General features: G+C 44.5%; 1 protein-coding gene across 1 annotated transcript; it reads left to right on the forward strand.

Annotated features, from left to right (window-relative positions):
- The first annotated feature begins 13,945 nt into the window (after positions 1–13,945).
- On the forward strand, positions 13,946–18,006 carry LOC104367459 (cytochrome c oxidase assembly protein COX20, mitochondrial). The gene is made up of 4 exons (XM_042796161.1): positions 13,946–14,209; positions 16,333–16,447; positions 16,587–16,650; positions 17,235–18,006. Exons 1-4 carry the CDS (start codon positions 14,177–14,179, stop codon positions 17,374–17,376), a joined length of 354 nt encoding a protein of 117 aa, XP_042652095.1. The 5' UTR covers positions 13,946–14,176; the 3' UTR covers positions 17,377–18,006.
- Positions 18,007–19,964: the final 1,958 nt, after the last annotated feature.

Below are 19,964 nucleotides of genomic sequence, written 5' to 3' on the forward strand. Positions count from 1 at the left end.
TTCTCATTGCCTCTCAGAGAAGCTCCGTAGCAACAGTGAGCCAGTCTTTGATGGAATAATTGGCAGGAAAACATGCAAAACTTAAAAAGCTTAACTCTCCCTTCGTCTTATTAATTACTCGATCAAGTTTCATTTGGAAAGAGTCCATGAAAATATAAAGAGGCTTTCAGCCTAACGAGAGAAATGCCACAGCCCAGGTTAGGTAGCACAGCAGAGGCCTGTGGTTAATGCTCAGAATCAGTGGTGTGAAGCCAAGCTGTGCCCACCGCGACAGCAGCGACTCACATCCCCTCTGAAAGGCGGCAGAACGGCCGCGTGGAGCGCACCCTGCGCATGTCCAACTTCAGGCAGTGCTAGCACCAGCAGGTAGTCGCTTCAGGGGGAAAACAGCCTTCCAAGGGGAGGAGAATCACGGAAAACATCCAGTTAGCAGGGTGGAATTCATTTTTAGCATGAGTTCTGATACGTTTCTAGAAGTTGCTCCCACATTTTCCCAAAATGTAGTCAAGAACACAGAAATGCTGAAGGCAGCCAAATCAAACATCAAATATTTTTGTTCAAGTCCTGCAAATGACAGCTGATCATAGCACTAACAAACAAGTGCTTATTATTGAGAAGTCCCTGTGTTCCTCGGTGCAGCGAAAGCTACATGATCTTGGAAGCTTCCTGTGAATATTTTTCTGCATCTCCTCTGTGAAATCCACTCCAAATGACTATACCGGATTACCCATGACCCCGTTTCTGGAGAGACTCCCACGGCAAAGCTCTACAAACTCGAGGATGTAAAATTAGAAATCCTGGGAGCTCAATTCGTGCTCAGTTGTGGAGTGTTTCATCTCCTTATGCAGCGTTGAAGTACTGCGATGCAGGCCTTGGGAATATAAATACTAATTACTGTAGCCATGTAACTGAAGTGATAAAGAACTTTACAGTACGACTAATAAGCAATTAGATGCTAAATTAAGAAGCAGAACATGATGGACTATAGTCCATCAAAGGAGGAACACAGCCCCTCAGAAAACAGATATTTTATGGAAGAAATGTGTAGCTCAGAAGTCTAACTGTGGCATCTGAAGATACACAGTGTGAACAGACACATGGTGCTGCCAATGACTTGGTTTTACACATATGCTTAGCCTAGCAATAAAGTGATTAATTAGCTGAAAAGCACATGATGGTCACTCCATAGATGAGGACAGCAAAAGAAGAATGCATTCTACAACACACAAGGCGGTGATTAAATATACAGAGAGGGGAGCTGTGGCTTGGGTTTTTCAGACTCAAGCTGCCAGACAGTCAGGGCATGACTCAGTTGCCTACACACTAGCACTGGAGCCCTCTTGGTTTAGCCACCCAAACATAAGCTACTTTTCCAGCTGATTTAATATCATCATGGGAGTAACAAAGCTCACACATACTTGAAAGGAACTTTTTTGGCATGGACAGGATTTGCAGGATTGACTAAGTTCTCCATTGTGTAGCCCTTCCCAGATTTCCTTCTGAATCTTCCTCCCAGCTCATGTCAGATGAGGCTCAGATGCTCTTTGGAGCCTTGCCGGGGAAGGTAGAGGCTGATGGGAGGCAACCAGCTCTCCAGCCCACTACCTTTCTTCCCGGATGAGCAATTTGTCTCAAAATACTCCACCTCCTCTCAAACCCTCTCACTTACGTGGGTGGCATTCCCTGAGGGGACAGCTCAGTCACTCTTCTGATGAGCTTGCAAAGCCACCGCCTAGCACTCAGGAGCTGCTAGGAGGAACACAGTGCCAGGATGTTGTCTAAATGGTTAGGGCCAGAACAGAGTCAGGAGATGGGTCCCATAGTAAATAAAGGTCTTGGAGAGCTATCAGAGAAGCCAGGTTTTGCATCACAGCAAGAATTTAGGAAGCTCAGTTAGAAGTTAAGCTGATGTTGAGAGGACAAGGCAAGAGCCTAGACAGATGATGAAAGGGACTCAACAAAGGAAAGGCTATCTGCCTTGTAAGGACCTAATGAGTAAAGGATATATTTATTTTCAAAACCTTCTTTATTCTATCTTACCATGTCGTTTAGAGAGTTCTGTTGTCAGTCTTAATTGCTTTTCTATTCCAACAGTCTTGGACAGCCAGGTGAAGAAACGTGGAAAATAGCAGCGTAAGGTCAGCTCAGCAGGCCAGGTGAGCCATCCCAGCAGAGGCAGCAATACTGACTGCTCAGGGATGTGAGTGCTTATGTTCCTCTTCACTGTCAAAGCCTCTAGTTGTCCCTGAGACAGGCAAATCCTCAGATCAGGAGATGAACGCTCATGTCTGACTCCCAGATCATTCAGCTGCTCTTTCTTAACTGTTCAGCCAAACACATCAACTTTCAGACCAATTTTCAGTCTAGAATCTTCTTGACCCGCAGTCACTCTGGGAGTGAAGACTCTGAGTTTCAAAATTGGTTCCCAGTGTTCCTTTCAATAACAGCACATGAAGTACAGGAAAATCAGCCATCAGCCCTGTAAAGAGCATCTTGTTAACTGAAAATTGTCTGAGCCATCGACAAATCCAATTTCATCACACTGTGATAACTGAACACTATTCTGAATCACAATAGCAGGGCCCTCTGATAGTGTCACTGAACACTTTCTCAGTATCCTCCTCTTGCAACACCAAGGTGTTCTTTCAGTTCACTGATGCTGCCGCGCAGCTGCTGTCCTGTAGCAGTAAGACTTGAGTATCCTCAGCAATGTGAGAAGAAACCGGGGCTGGCAGATATACACCCAGAATTGCTGCAGCCAAGTTGAGCAAATGACACGTATGAAATCCGTGGATCCTGATAAGTGATAAAACAATAGAGGCATTATTTTTTTTTTTTTTAATCTGACTCATGCATTCACTTCCTCTGAGGGCAACACATAGGTGAGAACAACTTCGCTTCCAGTAACTGGGGTAATTTTCCCCCAGAGGGAACTTCCTTGGTCAGTAACTGCCGGCAAGCAGCCTAGGGAATTGCTAATATGGTTTTAAAAGAGTTTCTGAAGCAGGAAGGGACCTTCAAAAAGGCAGAGAAATTTAATATTTCTAAACTGACCAACTAAGCCTGGACTAAGTGTGTTATCTTCTAACCATGGAAGATCAACGAGATCTTTAGAAGGGGCTCAGTATTGTTAGGATTGAGTGAGAATGGTATGGTCGTACCAAAAAGCCTTCACGGTGTTTGGACACTTTCACTGACCCACTTCTGTAACTACACATATGACCTTTGTCTAGAGCTGCACACTTTCCTAGTATTTGTATTCTTTAGGGGACCTGGAAAGGGGCAGAGAACATGACCTGAGGGTTGCTGACGGCCTCTCCTGACCCTGGATGAGTAGCTGTCCAGAACCTTTTGGTGGAAGACAGAGGTGAAGGTAACACCTGCACGCCACAGTGCTTTTTCCTGCAGGAGGCAATGTTCCTGAGACAAAAGAGATCTGCCTCTCAGGACCCTACTGGGGAGGCAGCATGAGGTACATACAGTCATGAAGCTGTCAGTGGAAGAACAGGTGATCTCTCCTGAGAACTGAAATGGGGCAAAGAGAGAGAAAGCTTTTGATCATGGAGTGTGGGGAGGAAGTTTCTCTGCTGAGAAGGTTCCTTCAAACCCTCCAGGGCAGGAGCCACCAGCTCCACCTCTGACCTCCCTAACCTTTATCAAATTTCCCATCTGTGGCTGTTGCTTGCAGAGCCTTTACCAAGTTTCCCTCCAAGCAGCCCGTTTCCCCCTAACTCCTTTTAAAGCATTTAAGCAAGCCACACACCAGCGCCTTCCCCTTTCCTGTCAGCTCTTCACAAAGCAGCATAAAAGCAATCTTCCACCACTGCTCTCCACGGGGTGGAATACACAAGCCATCATGGCTACCTCCTTCTCTCTAACACGCTAGTGCGCTCAAGGCTAGCGAGGGCAGGTTACCCAGAGCTCTGGAGAAACATGGGATGGTTCCTCAGGGCTCTCAAGACGGTTGTCAAAGCCCCCAGCCGGGCGGTGACGCAAGGAAAGTCAAAAAGGGCACAGCCAGCCAGTGAGGATGGGATGGTGGGTCGCAAGACAACTGGGTCAGCGTCTTGCTTCCTCGCCAAGGTCAAGCCGGGCACAGCAATCATCGGCAATTCAGAGACTGTCAGGAAGAACTGGCACTCTGCTTGTTATCCAGGCTCCGCCCTTTTGCAGGGAGACAGCTGGATCCATGTTCAGCTTCCCCACGGCATGCTGTAAGGCCAGAGGTAAATACGGCGTCAGCAGCCACAGCTCTGCTGGCACAAAGGTCCCCCAGGAATAAGCAAAGCTGTAGCAAACACTGGGCTTGGAAGGTGGAGGGGAGACCAAGAAAGCAGCCAGAAGCAGCTCCCCCGAGAGAAGGAAACACAGCTACAGCTGCGTTCCTGCGGATCTAAAATCCAAAAGAAACCTCACTTGCTGGGGCTCCTCCAGCTACCCAGCTTGGACTGCTCAGGTTCCCGCGCCGTGCCCCGACCGGCCTGACTCCCAACAGGAGACACACAGGGTGAGGTGCCTGCCTGTCCAAATCACAGCCTCCCCAGATGTCCCATTTACTCTGATCAGATGTGTTAGCTGGAAGTGAAAGCAGGCTGCACCAACAGGGTAATATATTGGTACTAAATTAAATACATGCAGTGTAATGTTTCCTTCACATTCCATGTTCTGTAGAAGCATCCACTCGCAATGACGACCTGAAGGTGTACATACGCAAGGAACATGCCAGAGGCAGAAAGCATTTGAGTGCAGTTTTCGTCTAGTCCATACTTCCTACACAATTTTGGATGAAATGACATCTCAGGATCCCTTCCAGCCCTATTTCTCCTGAGTTTATAGTGCCATTGAACATGGTAACTTCGTTGTTATTGGGGCAGAGCCCCAATAGCAATTTCTTATCTTTCTGGACAAGAAAACAGGTTTCATTGTTTTATTTAATTATGCTATTCTTCACTGATTACACACACATGGTTTAGCACTTGTCAAAATTCAGTGTCTGCAGTCAGACCTTTTTTCTCCCCCAAAAATCATACTAATAACCTCAATAAATTTGAAGTTATCAGCAAGCCTTAAGGATTTGGGGAGCTTAGTGTTTTGTTAAAATATCAGTATATGTGTGTTATAATGGATTTTAGAAACTTTCCAGAAACTGAGGTGTATTAATTATGAAAAAATTAGGTTTAACCACCATTTATATAAATTTGCAGATTCTGGACAGTTTGTAGCTGATACACCTTTACAAATGGGCTAAAATCAGTCCATATGTCATTCTTCATAACTGTAGCTTGAAATTGTGTAAGAATGCAAAATTAACTGAAAAAGCAGCATTCCTGTGGATAAGGATAATATAAAAAATTAGCACTTTTCTCAGCTGAAGTCTGCACGATTTCATTAGTTACCTATCTTAGCTCTAGATCTGAAATCAGCATTGCTTAATAGCCCAGTGACAGGTGACAGATTTTCTAAGCAGACACACCCCTAGTAACTAAGGAGCTGATGGTTACTGAGATTTAAATAAAATCAAAACACTTAAATTCTGCTGCTCCCTCTGTACAAGGAGTCACATGGAAAAGATGAGGGGAAATGGGTACCAGTTAATCCTGGGGAGATCCTGGCTGGACACAAGCGGGAAATTTTTCACGAGGAGAACAATCAGCCACGGGAACGATCGCTCCAGGGAAGTGGTGGATTCCCCAACCTCGGATGCTTGTACGATTCAGCTGGACAGGGTGCTGGGCCATCTCGCCTAGACCATGTTTTTGCCAAGAAAGGTTGAGCCAGATGGTCCTTGAGGTCCCTTCCAACCTGGGATTCTGATTTTCTGATTCCTCTGTGTGCACAGCAGCTCTGCATTTTCTGGAGAAAGACCTAATAAATGAAATGGTGAGGGTTTGGGGACTGTCCCATGATTTGACTTAAAAATAACAGCGTAATGCCTGAAGTTCTCCTTAGGGATTGGTCTTTCACCGCAGCTCGTCTGAGCAGATAATTACGCCAGTTACAGATAAGATTTTAAAGAGACCTCTAATATGTTCCAAATAAATCTGAGGCTTGCCTGTAGTTAGGCTGGGGAAAAAAACAAAACAAAACCTAGAGCTTTGAACAGCATTCATTTTTTAATATTCATTACAACCATTTGAAAAAGATGGGGGATTTAAGACAAACTGCTATATCGCAATGATCATTTTGATCAACGAGTTTGAAGTACCCTCACAGGAGGTAAACAAATGTAAAAAGGAAACCATAAAATACAGGAACGTACGTATCGCTCCCAAGTGCAAATACGAGGTGAGAATCGGATGGAACCAACACTGTTACTGAGAATTACACTATCACAAGCCAAAGTCAGCACTCTGAAGGACCATTCATCAAAATATGCACTCCTTTCACTTCCTCACCCTAGAAATGGCCCCCCTCTGAAGCACCGGGTTTGGTGAAGCTTGCTGTTGAAGTTTCCTGCCAAGACAGACTTCCCCAGGACTGGGAGAATAACTCACCAGCTAGCTCTGGCTGGCGTTAGGCTATTTTAGCTTTAGCAGACCAGAAAAAGTAACCTATTAGACATCAATTATATCCATCTCTCTAAGAATTTTAAACAGTTTATAAGTGAGGTAATTAAGCACATGCTTAGCTTGTTCCTGCAGAGGTACTGAGAAGGCACAAGTCTGATGTGCTAGGAAAATAAAACTACCAGCATAAATAAATAAACCTTTCTGCATAGATCAGTAGCCACTGAATAGCTGCCCAGGCTTAGGAGGTCTGGAACTGAATTTAGGGAGCAGCTAGCTATCTTACTGGTGAGGATAACAGCACTGGGCCTTACACTAAGGGAGCCTCCTGAAGGTTTCCCCAGGAGCACATGGAGGGGGAGGACAACTAACAGTTCAGTGCAAAGGGTGCACAGAAACCCCCCTGGTCCCTCCAGGAACAATTCCCCCAGTAACCCAGAGAGCTCCAGGTGCCCTACTATTTTCCAAAACCTCAGAGCACAGCTTCTGCAGCCCCACCAAATTCTGTTGCCTGTCTTGCATCAGGTGCTCCATAGAGTTAATTCGTAGATGTAAGTGACTTTAGCCCAATACCAGATGCTTTAGACAGGAAACCAGGATACTCCAAAATCAAAGTCTGACAGAAGGTTGTAGCCCTCGGTAGCCAGTTACCAACAGACTGACTCAGCCTTCAGGCCAGATCACAGTGTGGTATCAGGAAAAGAGCAAAAAATACTGGATCTGAAACACTAACAACAAGATATGAAGTATTTGCAATCTCTGATCCTCCTCAGAAAGGAGCAGAAACCACACCAGGTACAGAAATATTTATATGCTAAATTAACACTCTTGGTGTGCAAGACATGAGGTCATTCCTGCCACGAACGAGAAAAACCTTGAATTCCTGCCAGGGAATCTGGACACCATAGCAGGACACCTGAGGTGCCTGCAAATCTGGAACAACTGTTTGGAAATAATATGTAGTGTTTGACTTTGATCTCTCAAATCTCAGCCTTGCTGACTGGCTGTTTCTTACGAGATCCTTCTGAAGCCACGAGCTTTCTTTCCTTTGCCCCTTGCCAAATGTGCACTACTTCGTGTAGGAGACCCTGCCCTAGCACAATGAAACCAGCCTTTGTAATATGACAAAAAAACATACCCTGACTTCTCTGAATCTTTCCTCGTATTTTGGATGGCAGCTGTCTTAGGAGCATACTGTTATTTCCAGTGGAACAAAACACCTTGCATCTGGCAGGGTACTAGCAGACAGTCATGTCTACAAACAAGGTAGGGTGGGGACAAGTCAGCAAAACCTACACTAAAATGTTTGGTAGTTGATTACAAAATTAAAATAAAAAACCCAGACTCCTTACACTCCTCTCCCCCCTGAAAAAAAGGAAGAAAAAAAAAAGTAGAAGAAAAAAAAACCCAAACAAACAACAACAAAAAAACCCCACAAACCAAACCAAACCAAACAAACAAAAAAACAAACCAAAACAACAAGATATAATGAGATCTACCTAAAGCACCATAATTTTTTTCTAGTTGATACATGGCATCGTTTCTCAACATCCTCTCCAGTCCTCTGATTTGAGTATCTAATTTGACACACTCTGCTCCTTGAATGTGACTCCCCTTTCCCTGCATGCTGCTAATTATACAGCTACTTTAATGGCACATTGCATGCAAAACACATAGTCAAAGTGGCTCCTGGCACACCACTTCTCTCTTCCCCTTCAGTTCAGTGATATCATTATATTATATCACTGTCTGTGTTAAAAATGAACCAGTTGTCCAGACCACAGTACATTAAAGCAATAAGAAGGTTCTTTCCCTTCTCTGGGCTTTAGCCTAATCTTGGCAAAAACACAAGAGCCACAGTGAGTAATGAAAAAAGTTATTTAGCTAGTGTTGGATATATAGGGAAAAGTGCAAGAACAGGAGAAGCACACCATGATACTTCTCAGAATACCCTTGCAGCCTCCAGAGACTCATGCTGAGGGAATTCTTACACCTGAGAGGGTGCCTGAGTATTTAATAGCCTTCAACAGATGATTTTTCCCCACCCTCCCATGAATTTTCTAGTTCTGTTGTGCTGTTTAAACAGCTTCTTTCTAAATAAATTTCTTCCTGGCGCAACCCTCTTCAGTTTGTTATGACTTCTCAGAAACCACATCCCAAAAGAAACAATTACCATACAAATATCTTATTAGTTCTAGTCTCCGGTTTCCCCTCAGGAATTAATAAAGATTAAGCCTGACACATTCGCATGACAGACGTGGAACACAAGGCTCAGAGTTCCTAATCACCCCCCTCCATGCTGTTCATGATAGGAACCTCAGGACAGCTACTGTATTCTGAAAAATGAAGATGTTAAATAGAAGGGGAAGTTTTCAAAGAAAGTTAAATAAACTTGTTAAGAATGAAAGAGGCCTAAGTAAAGCAGCTCTGAGGCAAGAAAAGAGTTCCCTTCCACACTCTGGTTTCTATAACCCTATGGTTACTAGGACATTATTAGACTTGTTTCAGAAATACCATGTATCTCCTAATGTCTTCAGTTTCAGAAAACAAGTTCTACAACTTACAAAACTGCAACTTAAAAAATAGATCAAAAAATGGCAGTAATAAATATTACCATCATCTGCTTGAAGTGGATTACAGTGATGTACAATAAAGCTTAGTGTCTGTCAGTATTTGCCACTAATATGTTTAATACATGCTTTATAGACAAAAGAGAAGTAATTTACATTATATGAAAAATTTTGGTTAATTAAGAAAAAAACGTTTTGAGTCAGAAGCATCCTTAAGTTCAGTCAGGGACTTCTAAATGTAGCTCTACATATACCAGTACAGCTGCAATTATAACCGTTATGCTTTATGTAAGCCTTTTCCCCCTCCTCTTTCTTTTTAATAAAGTGCCTGAATAAGATAAACAGATTAAAAGATCTGGCAGAAGAAATAAAGCCATTAGAAGCCTGCCCTTGTTTCCTTGGATTTGAGAGGAGTATGCTGAATTAACATCTCTTATGCGTTGCAGCTGGAAAAAATCATGCGTACAGGCAGTTAGGAGTAAATTTGGCAAAGTCAACCTACAGAAACAATCAGCAAAGCCAACCCAGAATAAAACTGTCTTGCAGTTGATATTTAATTTGCATTAGCATTAATGCTTGGGAAAAAAAGTAGGTTTTTTTATTCAGTTGCATGAGCGTGGTTGCTGACTGCCTTGGCAACTTTTGTGCCTGCCCTGTCCCCACAAGGGTAGTTACTGACATAACCTACCGCACAGAATCTCTGCAGCTGTCATAATAACCATTTTCCACCACAAAACGATCAAAATACAGAACTCCCAACACTTGCATCCAGTAACGTAACGTCCTCCTCCTGAAAGACCAACACCCTCATAACAACTGAGGACATGAGCGGAATGATCATCCTCTTCCTGACTTCTGGCAATTCTAAGTACCCCTTGCTTTCACGGTTTACGAAATGGCATGTGGTCACCACAGGCAATTGTTTGACTGCTATTTAAGTAGCTTCAGGGTGACCATGCAGACAGATTAAAAAGTCCCGCTGGACATCTCCTGAACTTGTCTCGAGGCAGGCCAGGAACCTGATGGCCCGCTACCTACTAAACAACATCTGCAACAGAGCAACTTCTTGAGGCACTTGATCTAAATTTGCACTGTTCTCAAAAGATCAGTATGTTTCTCCAGGAAACAGCTATTTGTGGAGTATTTCAGCTGCCTCATGTGGCAGAGCTGGTGGCACAGAGAAGGCAGGCTTGCACAGCAAAGAGGAAGGCTTGGACCACCTCTGGCGTCGGCAGCCCACCCTGGAACAGTTTAAGCTACACGTGGAGCTGAAAGGCAAAGCTGAGAGGTTTGATACCAGCAGACAAAGCAGCCCCCACTTGCCAGTAACAACTGTTATGGACAGACCAGGGGAGAGCCTTCGTGAACTACCTGGGCAGAGTATGCAACCCTTCTGGAGATGCTGAATTCATCTCACTAAAGGTTAGTTATCCAAAAGGTCTACAGTAACCATCAACCTAAAGTGGTTATCATCCATACCACCTAATAACTGTATTTCTTAGGACAGGATGTCTCATCTTTTGCAGGTGCTTTCTTCTCCACAAGGCTACAGAAACAGCTTATGGTATAGGAATAACTTACATGACCAAGAGGTGCTAAAGGTAGGAAATTCCACAGTTGTGTGGTAGCTTCCTCCTTCTAGGAAGTACAGCTCAGATTGTTTCAGAAGTGACGGGATCCTTGTGCGCAGGGTCAGACCCCTCAAGAAAGTGCTCTGTGTGATGAAGGAAATAAGCACAGGAGAAGTCAGTGAGCCAGGTTCCTGTCTGCACTGTTGTGACATGAGCATCTTTTGTCTGCTGCCCCATGTCCTGTACATGGTGGCCTCTCTCCCGCTGCCGGACTGACAAGAGTTTTGCCTGACCTGACCTTTAAACATGGAGGTGAAGGGTGATGTGACGGAACAAGGATTGCTGCTCAAGACCAGTCCAAACCATTCCGAAGCTGGCAGTTTCAGGAAGCAGTGGACAGGCATGCAGCTTCACAGCAAAGGACGCTATACCTTATTGATCAACACTAACAAAAATAAAGACTGTATAAATATAGGAAAAGTTCAAACTGCTGAGAGCAAGTGTCAGCAGGCTATGATGGATAAAACATGCCTAGGCAGCTTCCACCAACCGTCTCCAGCTCCAGCTAATGTCACTAAGAAGTATCTTTCTAATATCAATGTTCAGGGTCAGAAATCCAAGGCAGCAATCCTAAACATATATACATGGTGCCCAGCTTCCAGAAACAGCGCAGTGTCCCTGTCAACTGAGGAAGGCATGCAAGCCAGGCCTCTTGCTCAACCACCTTCCCCGTCGGACACACTGGCAGGGTACAACGGGAGATACTCCGGGACGTGCTGGGACAGCTGTACCAAGGGCTTAATCAAAGGTCAGTCCAGCCCTTGCAGGAAATCATGTGGCCAGGCAGTGGGAATATTTCAGCAGCATTCACGTTCCCTGTACTACCACCCTCGTAAATGTAACAGCACTGCATGCCCACACAGCCTCATCCGGCTTTATCAACTAACAGGCTAAACCCAGCATTTTAGCTAGCTAGAGCTAGTTATCCGCATTTTTATTTCAATCCGGGATGTGAAAAAAGAACATCCTGCTTCCGGAGCCTTCAAAACGGATCAGGAAAAAAGCAGCACAAGTCCGAGGCCCTCGCTCCAGGAGCCAGCGGACATCACCCCGTGCCCTGCACCCCCCGACGGCAGGAGGGAAAGCCCGCTGCAGGCTGCCCCGGGGCGCCGTGCCGGCCACCCCGCCGCTTGGGAGCTCAGGAGGCTCCAGCTCCAGCATCTTCACTGATCCCGAGCACCGTTCAAGCAGCTCTCTGGGTAATTCTAATTCCAGAACGGGCAGTAGCTATTAACTGTCCAGCAGCTTCTAAAACAGATGAAGCAGAACTGTCAGGCGCAGCAATAAAGCAGGCGAATGACTGTCAAAGAGAGGGGGGGAAAAATTGGAATGTTACATTTACTGCCAAATTTGTGTGATTTGGGTATTTTGGAAATGGGATAAATGACACGTAGGGAAAACAACATGCTTCTCCTTAGCCCATTCATGACCATCAGACAGAAGATGCTCTATTTGTGTACTCTGCTCTCCAGCACCTTAATTCTAAAACCAGTTTCCCGTTTCAAAGCAAGAAAGATCTTTCCATTCTTCTCCTTCAAAATATGAGCTTCTGCATGCCAGTCCACCTCACTGGCATTAAAAACAGTGTCTACTTTTCACCATTGTAGCCTTGTTAATCTCCAACATATTAGCATGCTTTTGGGATTTCTTACTATATTCCTCAGTGTTTGTCATTACTTAATAAAAATTACATTTTTGAAACCAACTCAGATAAAAACAGACGTTACAAACTTTTCCAAAAAGAGATTATGCCAGTAATTTTTTCATATATTATAGCAAATGTTCTGTGTTTGCAGCAGTACATACATAACATAGCTTTAAGCACGCAAAACTACTCACAATTCAAGCGATGTTTACTCATCTTTTTAAAACAGATAGTAAATGTATTGAATCAGTGTGTTCCATTCATTCAGAGCATTGCTTGCAAAGCCTACCAGATGATAAACAGTGATAGATTGGGACTGTCGGGAAGGATTGAGATTTGTTTCTAATCTATCAGAGTTTTAAAATATCTTATGCAAATGTACAGTAGCACTTTTCAACTAGTGATACATGAAAACTGATTATGTGTAAAAGCAGAGTTTTCAAAATCCTGAAAACACGTATCAGAAAACTCAAATTGGCTTAAGTGTCAGTGCGTGAAAAAGCCCATTTTATTTAGCATAGGACTAAAAAAAAAACCCAACATACAAAAATATTTAACAAGGTCTGAAGATATCTCATTCCTCCTAGGAAAGTAACGTGCTTCAAGACACTATTTTTTAAATCAAAGAGCAATACTACACATCTCTCATCCTTGTTAAACTTCATTGTTAAAATGGAAAAGGTCCTAAATTAAACCTACCCTGTAACTCACTACTTAACAGGTAGAGACTTGTTTTCTTTCAGCAAAATGTGTTTTTCCAGAATCATGCAGAACTGTAAAACTCTGTCCTACATGACTTAGCACAATTTACATCTTCAAATATTACAATTATGTATCCAAGAGATCACTGCCAGCATGTGTACCTGACTCAGCACAGGCTTTACGCCTACTGAACCCACTAGTGTTTTGTCTCATTTGGTTGTAAATGTCCCACACTTCCAAGAGCACGTCTTTTCAAACAGTTCTTCCTCCACCTCCTTCCCCCTGCCACCAGGGCACTTTTCTTCCAGCCGCATGTCATCTTTTCCTCATCCCATTCCATCACTCTGGGCTGTATCCCGAGGACACTGAAAACCGCCTCTCCCTGCTTCCACCACGCCTGTACTGTTCAGGCCATCTACAGCCTGCGGGTGCCCCCCTAACCTCCTTCTCCCACTCGGTGCTACTCAGCTTGCTTATGTCTCCTCATCTCGCTATTAGTGTTTTAGCTTTTACTAGCTGAGCTGGGACAGGCTGAGGCCTAGGGTGTCGGGCCGCCAGGCCGAGGCGGGGCCTCTCTTCGAGGGTTGCTGGGGTACAGCCCCGTGCAGGCAGCCGCGCTCAGACCCGCGCTCCCCACACCTTCTGCAGCGGGGAGCGCACACCAGCGGCGAGAAGCACGCGGCGGCACCGCGCCCCGCGCCCCCGCCTCAGGGGCCGAGGACACCAAAGGCCGCCGCCCGCGCCCGCCGGGGGCGCGCGCCCGACGCGGGAGAGGGGGCGGGGCGGGGCGAGCTGAGCGCCCGGCGCCGCGCTCCCGCCCCGCCCCGCCCCGCCCCGCCCTGCGTGCGTGCGCGCGCGCGCGCGCCCTGCGCCGTGACCCATTTCACTGAACAAAGGATTTCGCTGGAATCTCAGCTCTAGACCTAAAATGGCGCCGGCGCGCTCGCCCGTCCCCCTCCCCCCCGCCCAGCTCCCGCCCCCGCCCCGCGGGCACCATCGAGATGGGGCGGGCCGGGGCGGATAGAGCGGCCCTTCTTCGTGCCTTCTCTACGCGGCCGTAGTCCGGCCTCGCTGGTGCGCGGCGGGAGCCGGGGCGCGGGCCGGGGGTAGCGCTGTCGAGTCATGGCGGGCGAGGGCGACTCTGAGCCGAGGAAGGTAATGGAGGATGGATGCATGCACGGACGGATGGACGCCCGTAGGGTCCCGCCTCGCCTAGGCGGCGGGGAAGCCCCGGCAGCGGCGGCCCCGGGCCGGTAACCCGCACGGCCGGAGGAGGCCGGAGCTGCGCGGAGCCTTTCGCGGGTTTTAGGGTTTCACCGCCCCGTCCCGCTGAAGCGCGGCCGAGCGCTGGGAGGAAGAGGAGGGGGAAGAGGAGGAGGAGGAGCCGTCGAGCCACCCGGCTCCCCGTGCCCACGCGCGTCAGTGCCCGCGGAAGCGGAGGGGGAACCCTGCGCGGGGGGCGGGAGAGGTTCTCGCAGAGCTGTTGTGAGTCCTTGCAGGTCTTGGTCCAGAGGAAATAATTCGGGAACAATACGCGGAAACCCCTGGCAGCACTGAGGCTCTGTGGGGCCGAGCGGGTGGGGTGGGGGCTTTGTGTTTGTTTTTCCACGGACCCCTCTACGGGGCTTTCTCGTTGCGGGTGGAGCGTTGTCGTGACACTTGAGCCCTAGTAACGCCAGCGGTTAGCAATGGTTGGAGTCATAACAAGGGATTTCAAGAATAGCAACAGGTGAAATACTATTTTAAAAGGATGCATCACGCTGCACGGATGCATCAGGGATACCATCTTAGCCAACAACAGCAACGTATCAAGTGACTTCTTCCATATGAGAGTGCTCGAAATTACTCATTAGGAGACCAGACCAACATAGACCCAGTCCTTTTTGTCCGTCTCACTTGTACGCAGGGATTATGTGGAAACAGCTGATGGTTGTCCATAGGGAACGTAGAGAAAAATACGGATGGGGGATTTCCATAGTTGCATACAAATCCAGCTGTTGTCAGATGTTTGCCATCCCTGTTACCACAGCCAGACTTGTTTCACAATGACTTGTCTCACAGAGCTGTCAGCCCTCCACAAATAGTTGACTGTAGTACTCCATCTTCAAAATCTACATTGCCCAAGTAGAATAGCTTTCGCAAAAATTAAAACCATTTAAAAATCCTCTTTCAAGATTTCAGTCGATACAGCTGCACATGTGGTATTTAATGGTCTAAGGATTTAAACACAATAGAATGAAGATGAATTCTCACACCATCCCTGACAAAATAATTAATAGCAGAAAGATGTGCAGATGTTACTAAAGTGCAGCCACCTTATCCCTGACCCATGTCATCTTGAGGCCTTTTTGTAGGTAGTTTCTCACTCCTGCTTGTGGCACCAACGTGCATTTGCAAGGATGTTTGTCAGGTGGGAAATTTGTCAGATGGGAGTTGTATTCAAGCTAGAAGATGTGGATTATGTAGAATCCAGTGTAGCGAGGCACCTCTGAAATGAAAAACCTATTTGTCAGTTCATAGTTGGTTTTATGAATGACACATGTAATTTCCATTTGAAAATTAAATAGAAAACTGATAGATATAAGCTAGGGTAAGTTATAGATGTGAGACAAAGTGTGAAATAGGTTTAATGATTTTTACCAGTAGGTTCATTTAAAAATGTATATGTTGTATATAGAAGAATTTCTGTGCAGAGCCCCTGCCTATACATAGGGTTAGGTTAAACATGACTGGTTTATAAATATTTGCATTCAGTGTTCAGTATAAGGTTCTTTACTACATGCACATTCTTCAGTGATTCCACTTTTTTTTTTTCTTTTAAGCACATTTGCCTTTTCATGGCATAACTGACTGCATAATTGATTGTAACCTTACCTGCTTGTTGTAACGTATGTTGGTTTTGAATAAAGATCCTGTATTTTTAAGGGTATTCTCCCTTCTTTTTTGGGGAAATGTAAAGGAAAAGATGAAGTAGTTCTTTATAATATTCAGTTGAAAGGATGGATCAATAGGTTTGTACAAAATGATGTTGCCTAAATCAATAGTTAGCTCTTCCAAAACCCTTCTGATACAGCTGTGCATGTTCAGTTTTGCACAGATACAACCCTGGAAGTAGGAAATCCTCAAGTGGTTATTTTTGACTACTAAGATAACAAGTCAGTTTTATAATGGAGTTGGTATCATAGACTTCTATTGAAGTAATTTTTATAATTTATGGTGTGGGGTTTGTTTTTTTTTGTTTGTTTGTTTGTTTTTGGTTTGTTTTTTTTTTTTTTCAGTCCTTTAAACTCCTAGGATTTCTTGATGTTGGAAGTGTCCCATGTGCACGAGAATCGGTGCTGTATGGCTCCGTGGGATCTTTAGTTGTGGGTCTTGGACATTTTGTAGCAACTAGTAAGTACATATTCCTTCTGTTTTTTATATATTTGCAATGAAAAATTAGTTTCTGTTTACTGTTAGGTTTTATTAATAACGGGAAGTCATCCAAGGTGTTTTTCTCTAACTTTTTGGAGGATTTTTGTTTGTCTCACAGGTAGAGTTAGAAGATCTTGTGACTTTGCAGTTGGTGGCTTTATTTGCACAATGTTAGGATACTGGTATGTAAAACGCTTCTTGAATTTTGACAGACTGATGTTGGCTGCTTTGTACAACATGATCCTCGTGTAACCTTTCACACTGGTTTTGAAACTCCATAAAAAACTTGCCTAGCAAAGTGTTCTCTTCCTTCTCCCTGAAATATTTCTTTTTTTTTAAAAGGAAAAGAGTTCAATGCCTTTGAATTTTTATGTTAATATTTTTTTTAAAAACTTGCTATTGTTTCTTGAATCCTGAGCGATCAAACCATCCAGTTATTTCTTAATTCTTTCTTTTTTTTCCTTTGCATATGCCATCCTTCTGTCCTAATTATAAAGGCAGCATACTAAATGGTCATGAAATTAAGATCCAAGTTATAGAAATTAGCATTTTCCATTGGACTCATATGTCCCACTCCTCAGTGCCTGCATGTTTGCCTTAAAGAAATGGCAGTTAGCCTAGTATTTTCATTATGCATTTTTCATAATGAATTTTACTAGTGTTATTGTATGTTGTTTCAACTTTTCAACTGGCTGAATAACTCTGATTTGATACTATCCCTCATATAAAGTGGGGAATCATGTTTTCTTTTCATCCCCTCCTATAGGTTTTACTGCAGATACAATTTGGCCCAACAGAGGATCCGGCAAAGAATGCTTAAAGAAGGAATGAGAAACAGGATTTTATTTGAAGGCAGTTCTCTTGATCCAGAAAGAAAACTAACTGACAGTGAAAGAAGCGATTCATAGTCTGCTGCAGAGGAATCTGTGGTCTAATACAGCTTTGGGAGAAGGTGGTCCATAAAATGGCAGTCTTCCCTGTAAATGTGTGAGGTGCCTAAAACTGATAAATCATGCTGGTTTTCGTAGCAAATCAGAGCAAGAAATTCATAGCAAATCTGTTAAGTCAGTATACAAGCCTTCCTTTGTTTCGTGTATGTATGTATGTAATGTATAGGACTGCGTACAGCGATAGGAATGACCTCCTGTTAAACATCTGGGAACTGATCCGTTCTGTTACAGGGTCTCGGGGGATTAATAGCAGGTTTGGGGACTGCTTTAACCGCCCTTATAAACAGAATGGTTCGTTTTAGTAAAGTTGTAATTACATCTCATTTAAATACAGGAAAATATTTTCACCAGCTGTTCTCTTGAGTAAATGTATCCTTCAGTGCTGCTACCGTTAATTGTGCTGTTTGTAAAACAGGAACATCTAAACAGCAGGTGAACGCTTTGCTTGTGCAAGATGGGTGATGTCAGTAGCCTTTATAAGATTTCAGCATAATAACTCCAGATAATTCATATACACTGTGAAGTTGAAGGATTTCCATCTTTGTTCTGCCTGCGTGAAACTAAGAATAAAATCACACTTCAGAAGCAGTCTAAGCTATGGAACTAATTTTTTTACTGGATTAAAAATGTTGCTCTTCTTAAGACACTTCTTTACAATTGATGGAAAAATAATTTACGTTATTTGTAAGTAGCAATGGTCAGTTTGGGGTTTTGTTTTGCTTAAGGCATGTTCTACTTGTATATTCCACTGTATATTTTCAGTTACAAGAAATATCTCTATGCAGTTTCAAGGAAACCATCTTATTTGGAAATACGGTGTTAGGTCTAATTGCATATTGGTAAAAAGATGAGTGATGGTGTAATACTCCTTCCGTACTTCTGTCTACACCAATGACACAATGTATGTATTTTTTTCACAGAATGATTTATACTATATTATCCTCTAAGCACTTTTTGGTCTAAAGGCATTCACTGAGCAAAACTAATCCTTTCCCCCCACCCTGTACTTAGTCTGAGAGAGTTTGTGATCTGTTGTTAACTCAGGTTGGTGTGGGGAGGTTTGGGAATCCAGATGTAAACAGCAGCATTGCTCTACTTACGTAATTTGGAAATATACTTGAGAGCACTGAGCAAACATGCTGGTTACACTGAGATAATTAAACTTTTACCTTCTGTGGATTAGCCTCTTACAAGAAGAAACAAACTTGTATACTCTGTTTCCTTTTTTTCCTCCTGTTTCTTCTGGAGGGAACAGTAAGGATAAATTTTATGAGGGACATTCATCTCAATAGTTTTATATAAAAAGTCTCCAGAAAATTTGAGTTAGCGCAATGAAACCCTTTCTGTCCTCGCTGTAAAATCTAAACTCTGAAGTTAACTGGTAGCTAACTCCAATTAAGAAAAGAAAAATGTTTCCCCTGGTTCTGCCCTGAGGGGGGAGGGAGGGTCCTTCCCTTTGGATGGGGTAGGAGGTGTTGCCTCATAAAGCCCTTGGAGCAGCAGTGGGAAACTGGGCGAGCCGTGAACCAGGACTTAGCAGCCTCCTATTTTAATACACGGTTGAGTTCTTTCCTACTGACCTAAGAAAAGGAACTGCAACCTAAGCAGGGGGCCTTTTCACTGCGAGGTCATAGTTCCGCTGGGGAGTTTAGGAAGCAAAAGCACTCAGATGAAAACTTACGCTTTGGCGAAGAGCAGTTGTAGAGAAAATGTGGTGGGTTGACCCTGGCTGGACGCCAGGTGCCCACTGGAGCGGCTCTACCTCTGCCCTCCTCAGCTGGGCAGGGGGGAGAGAAAATACAATGAAAGGCTCGTGGGTGAGATAAGGACAGGGAGAGGTCAGTCACCAATTGCTGTCACAGGCAAAACAGACTCGACTTGGGAAAAGTAACTTAATTTACTGCCAATCCAGTCAGAGTAGGGCAATGAGAAATAAATCTCAAAACACCTTCCCCCTACCCCTCCCTTCTGGGAAAAACTGCAGGGTTAGGTCATCTCTGGTGGTAATTGGTGTTGGTTTAAGCTACTGCATTGAAGGCTATTAGCTAAATAGCAGCTTAACTACAGTATTAGCAGTTCTGGCCAATAACTGTGAAATTCTAGATCTATCTGCCTTGCGCAGATAACTGATCTAATGCTTCTGCCTCACTGTGCAAAATGTAAAATGAGTATGCCAGATGTTAACAGAAAAATGGGGAAAGAGTCAATAGACAGGCAGTCTGGCCAACACGTTTGAGCTTCATTATCTAGTAAAACTCGAGGTGGAATTTTGCTAACCGAAAGTCAGGGCCTTTGCTGAGCGAGGCTGCGAGCTGGACTCAGTTGGTATGAAAGGGGAGGGCCTGCGATGGCAGGGGGAAGAATGCTCGTGGTTAAACAGGCAGGGGAAAAAGTCTGGCAAAATTCCTCAAAGAGCCAGCTACAGCTGCTTCTGTGCCAGCTGTGGGAAGTGGATCGAACGTGACCGATGGGTTACAAACCCCCATTGAAAGGGCGGGGGACAGGGAAAAACCCAAAACTCTCAAACCTATTACTTATCACAAGCT

The sequence above is a fragment of the Tyto alba genome, unplaced genomic scaffold (genome assembly GCF_018691265.1).
Source record: "Tyto alba isolate M040663 unplaced genomic scaffold, T.alba_DEE_v4.0 Super-Scaffold_22, whole genome shotgun sequence".
Lineage (NCBI taxonomy): Eukaryota > Metazoa > Chordata > Aves > Strigiformes > Tytonidae > Tyto > Tyto alba.

Bases quoted from the DNA above. Each gene is read 5' to 3' on its own strand.
- LOC104367459 (XM_042796161.1), top strand. From the start codon at position 14,177: ATGGCGGGCGAGGGCGACTCTGAGCCGAGGAAG. The intron at 14,210-16,332 runs GTAATGGAGGAT...TTTTTTTTTCAG, and splicing joins GCGACTCTGAGCCGAGGAAG to TCCTTTAAACTCCTAGGATT. The intron at 16,448-16,586 runs GTAAGTACATAT...TTTGTCTCACAG, and splicing joins TGGACATTTTGTAGCAACTA to GTAGAGTTAGAAGATCTTGT.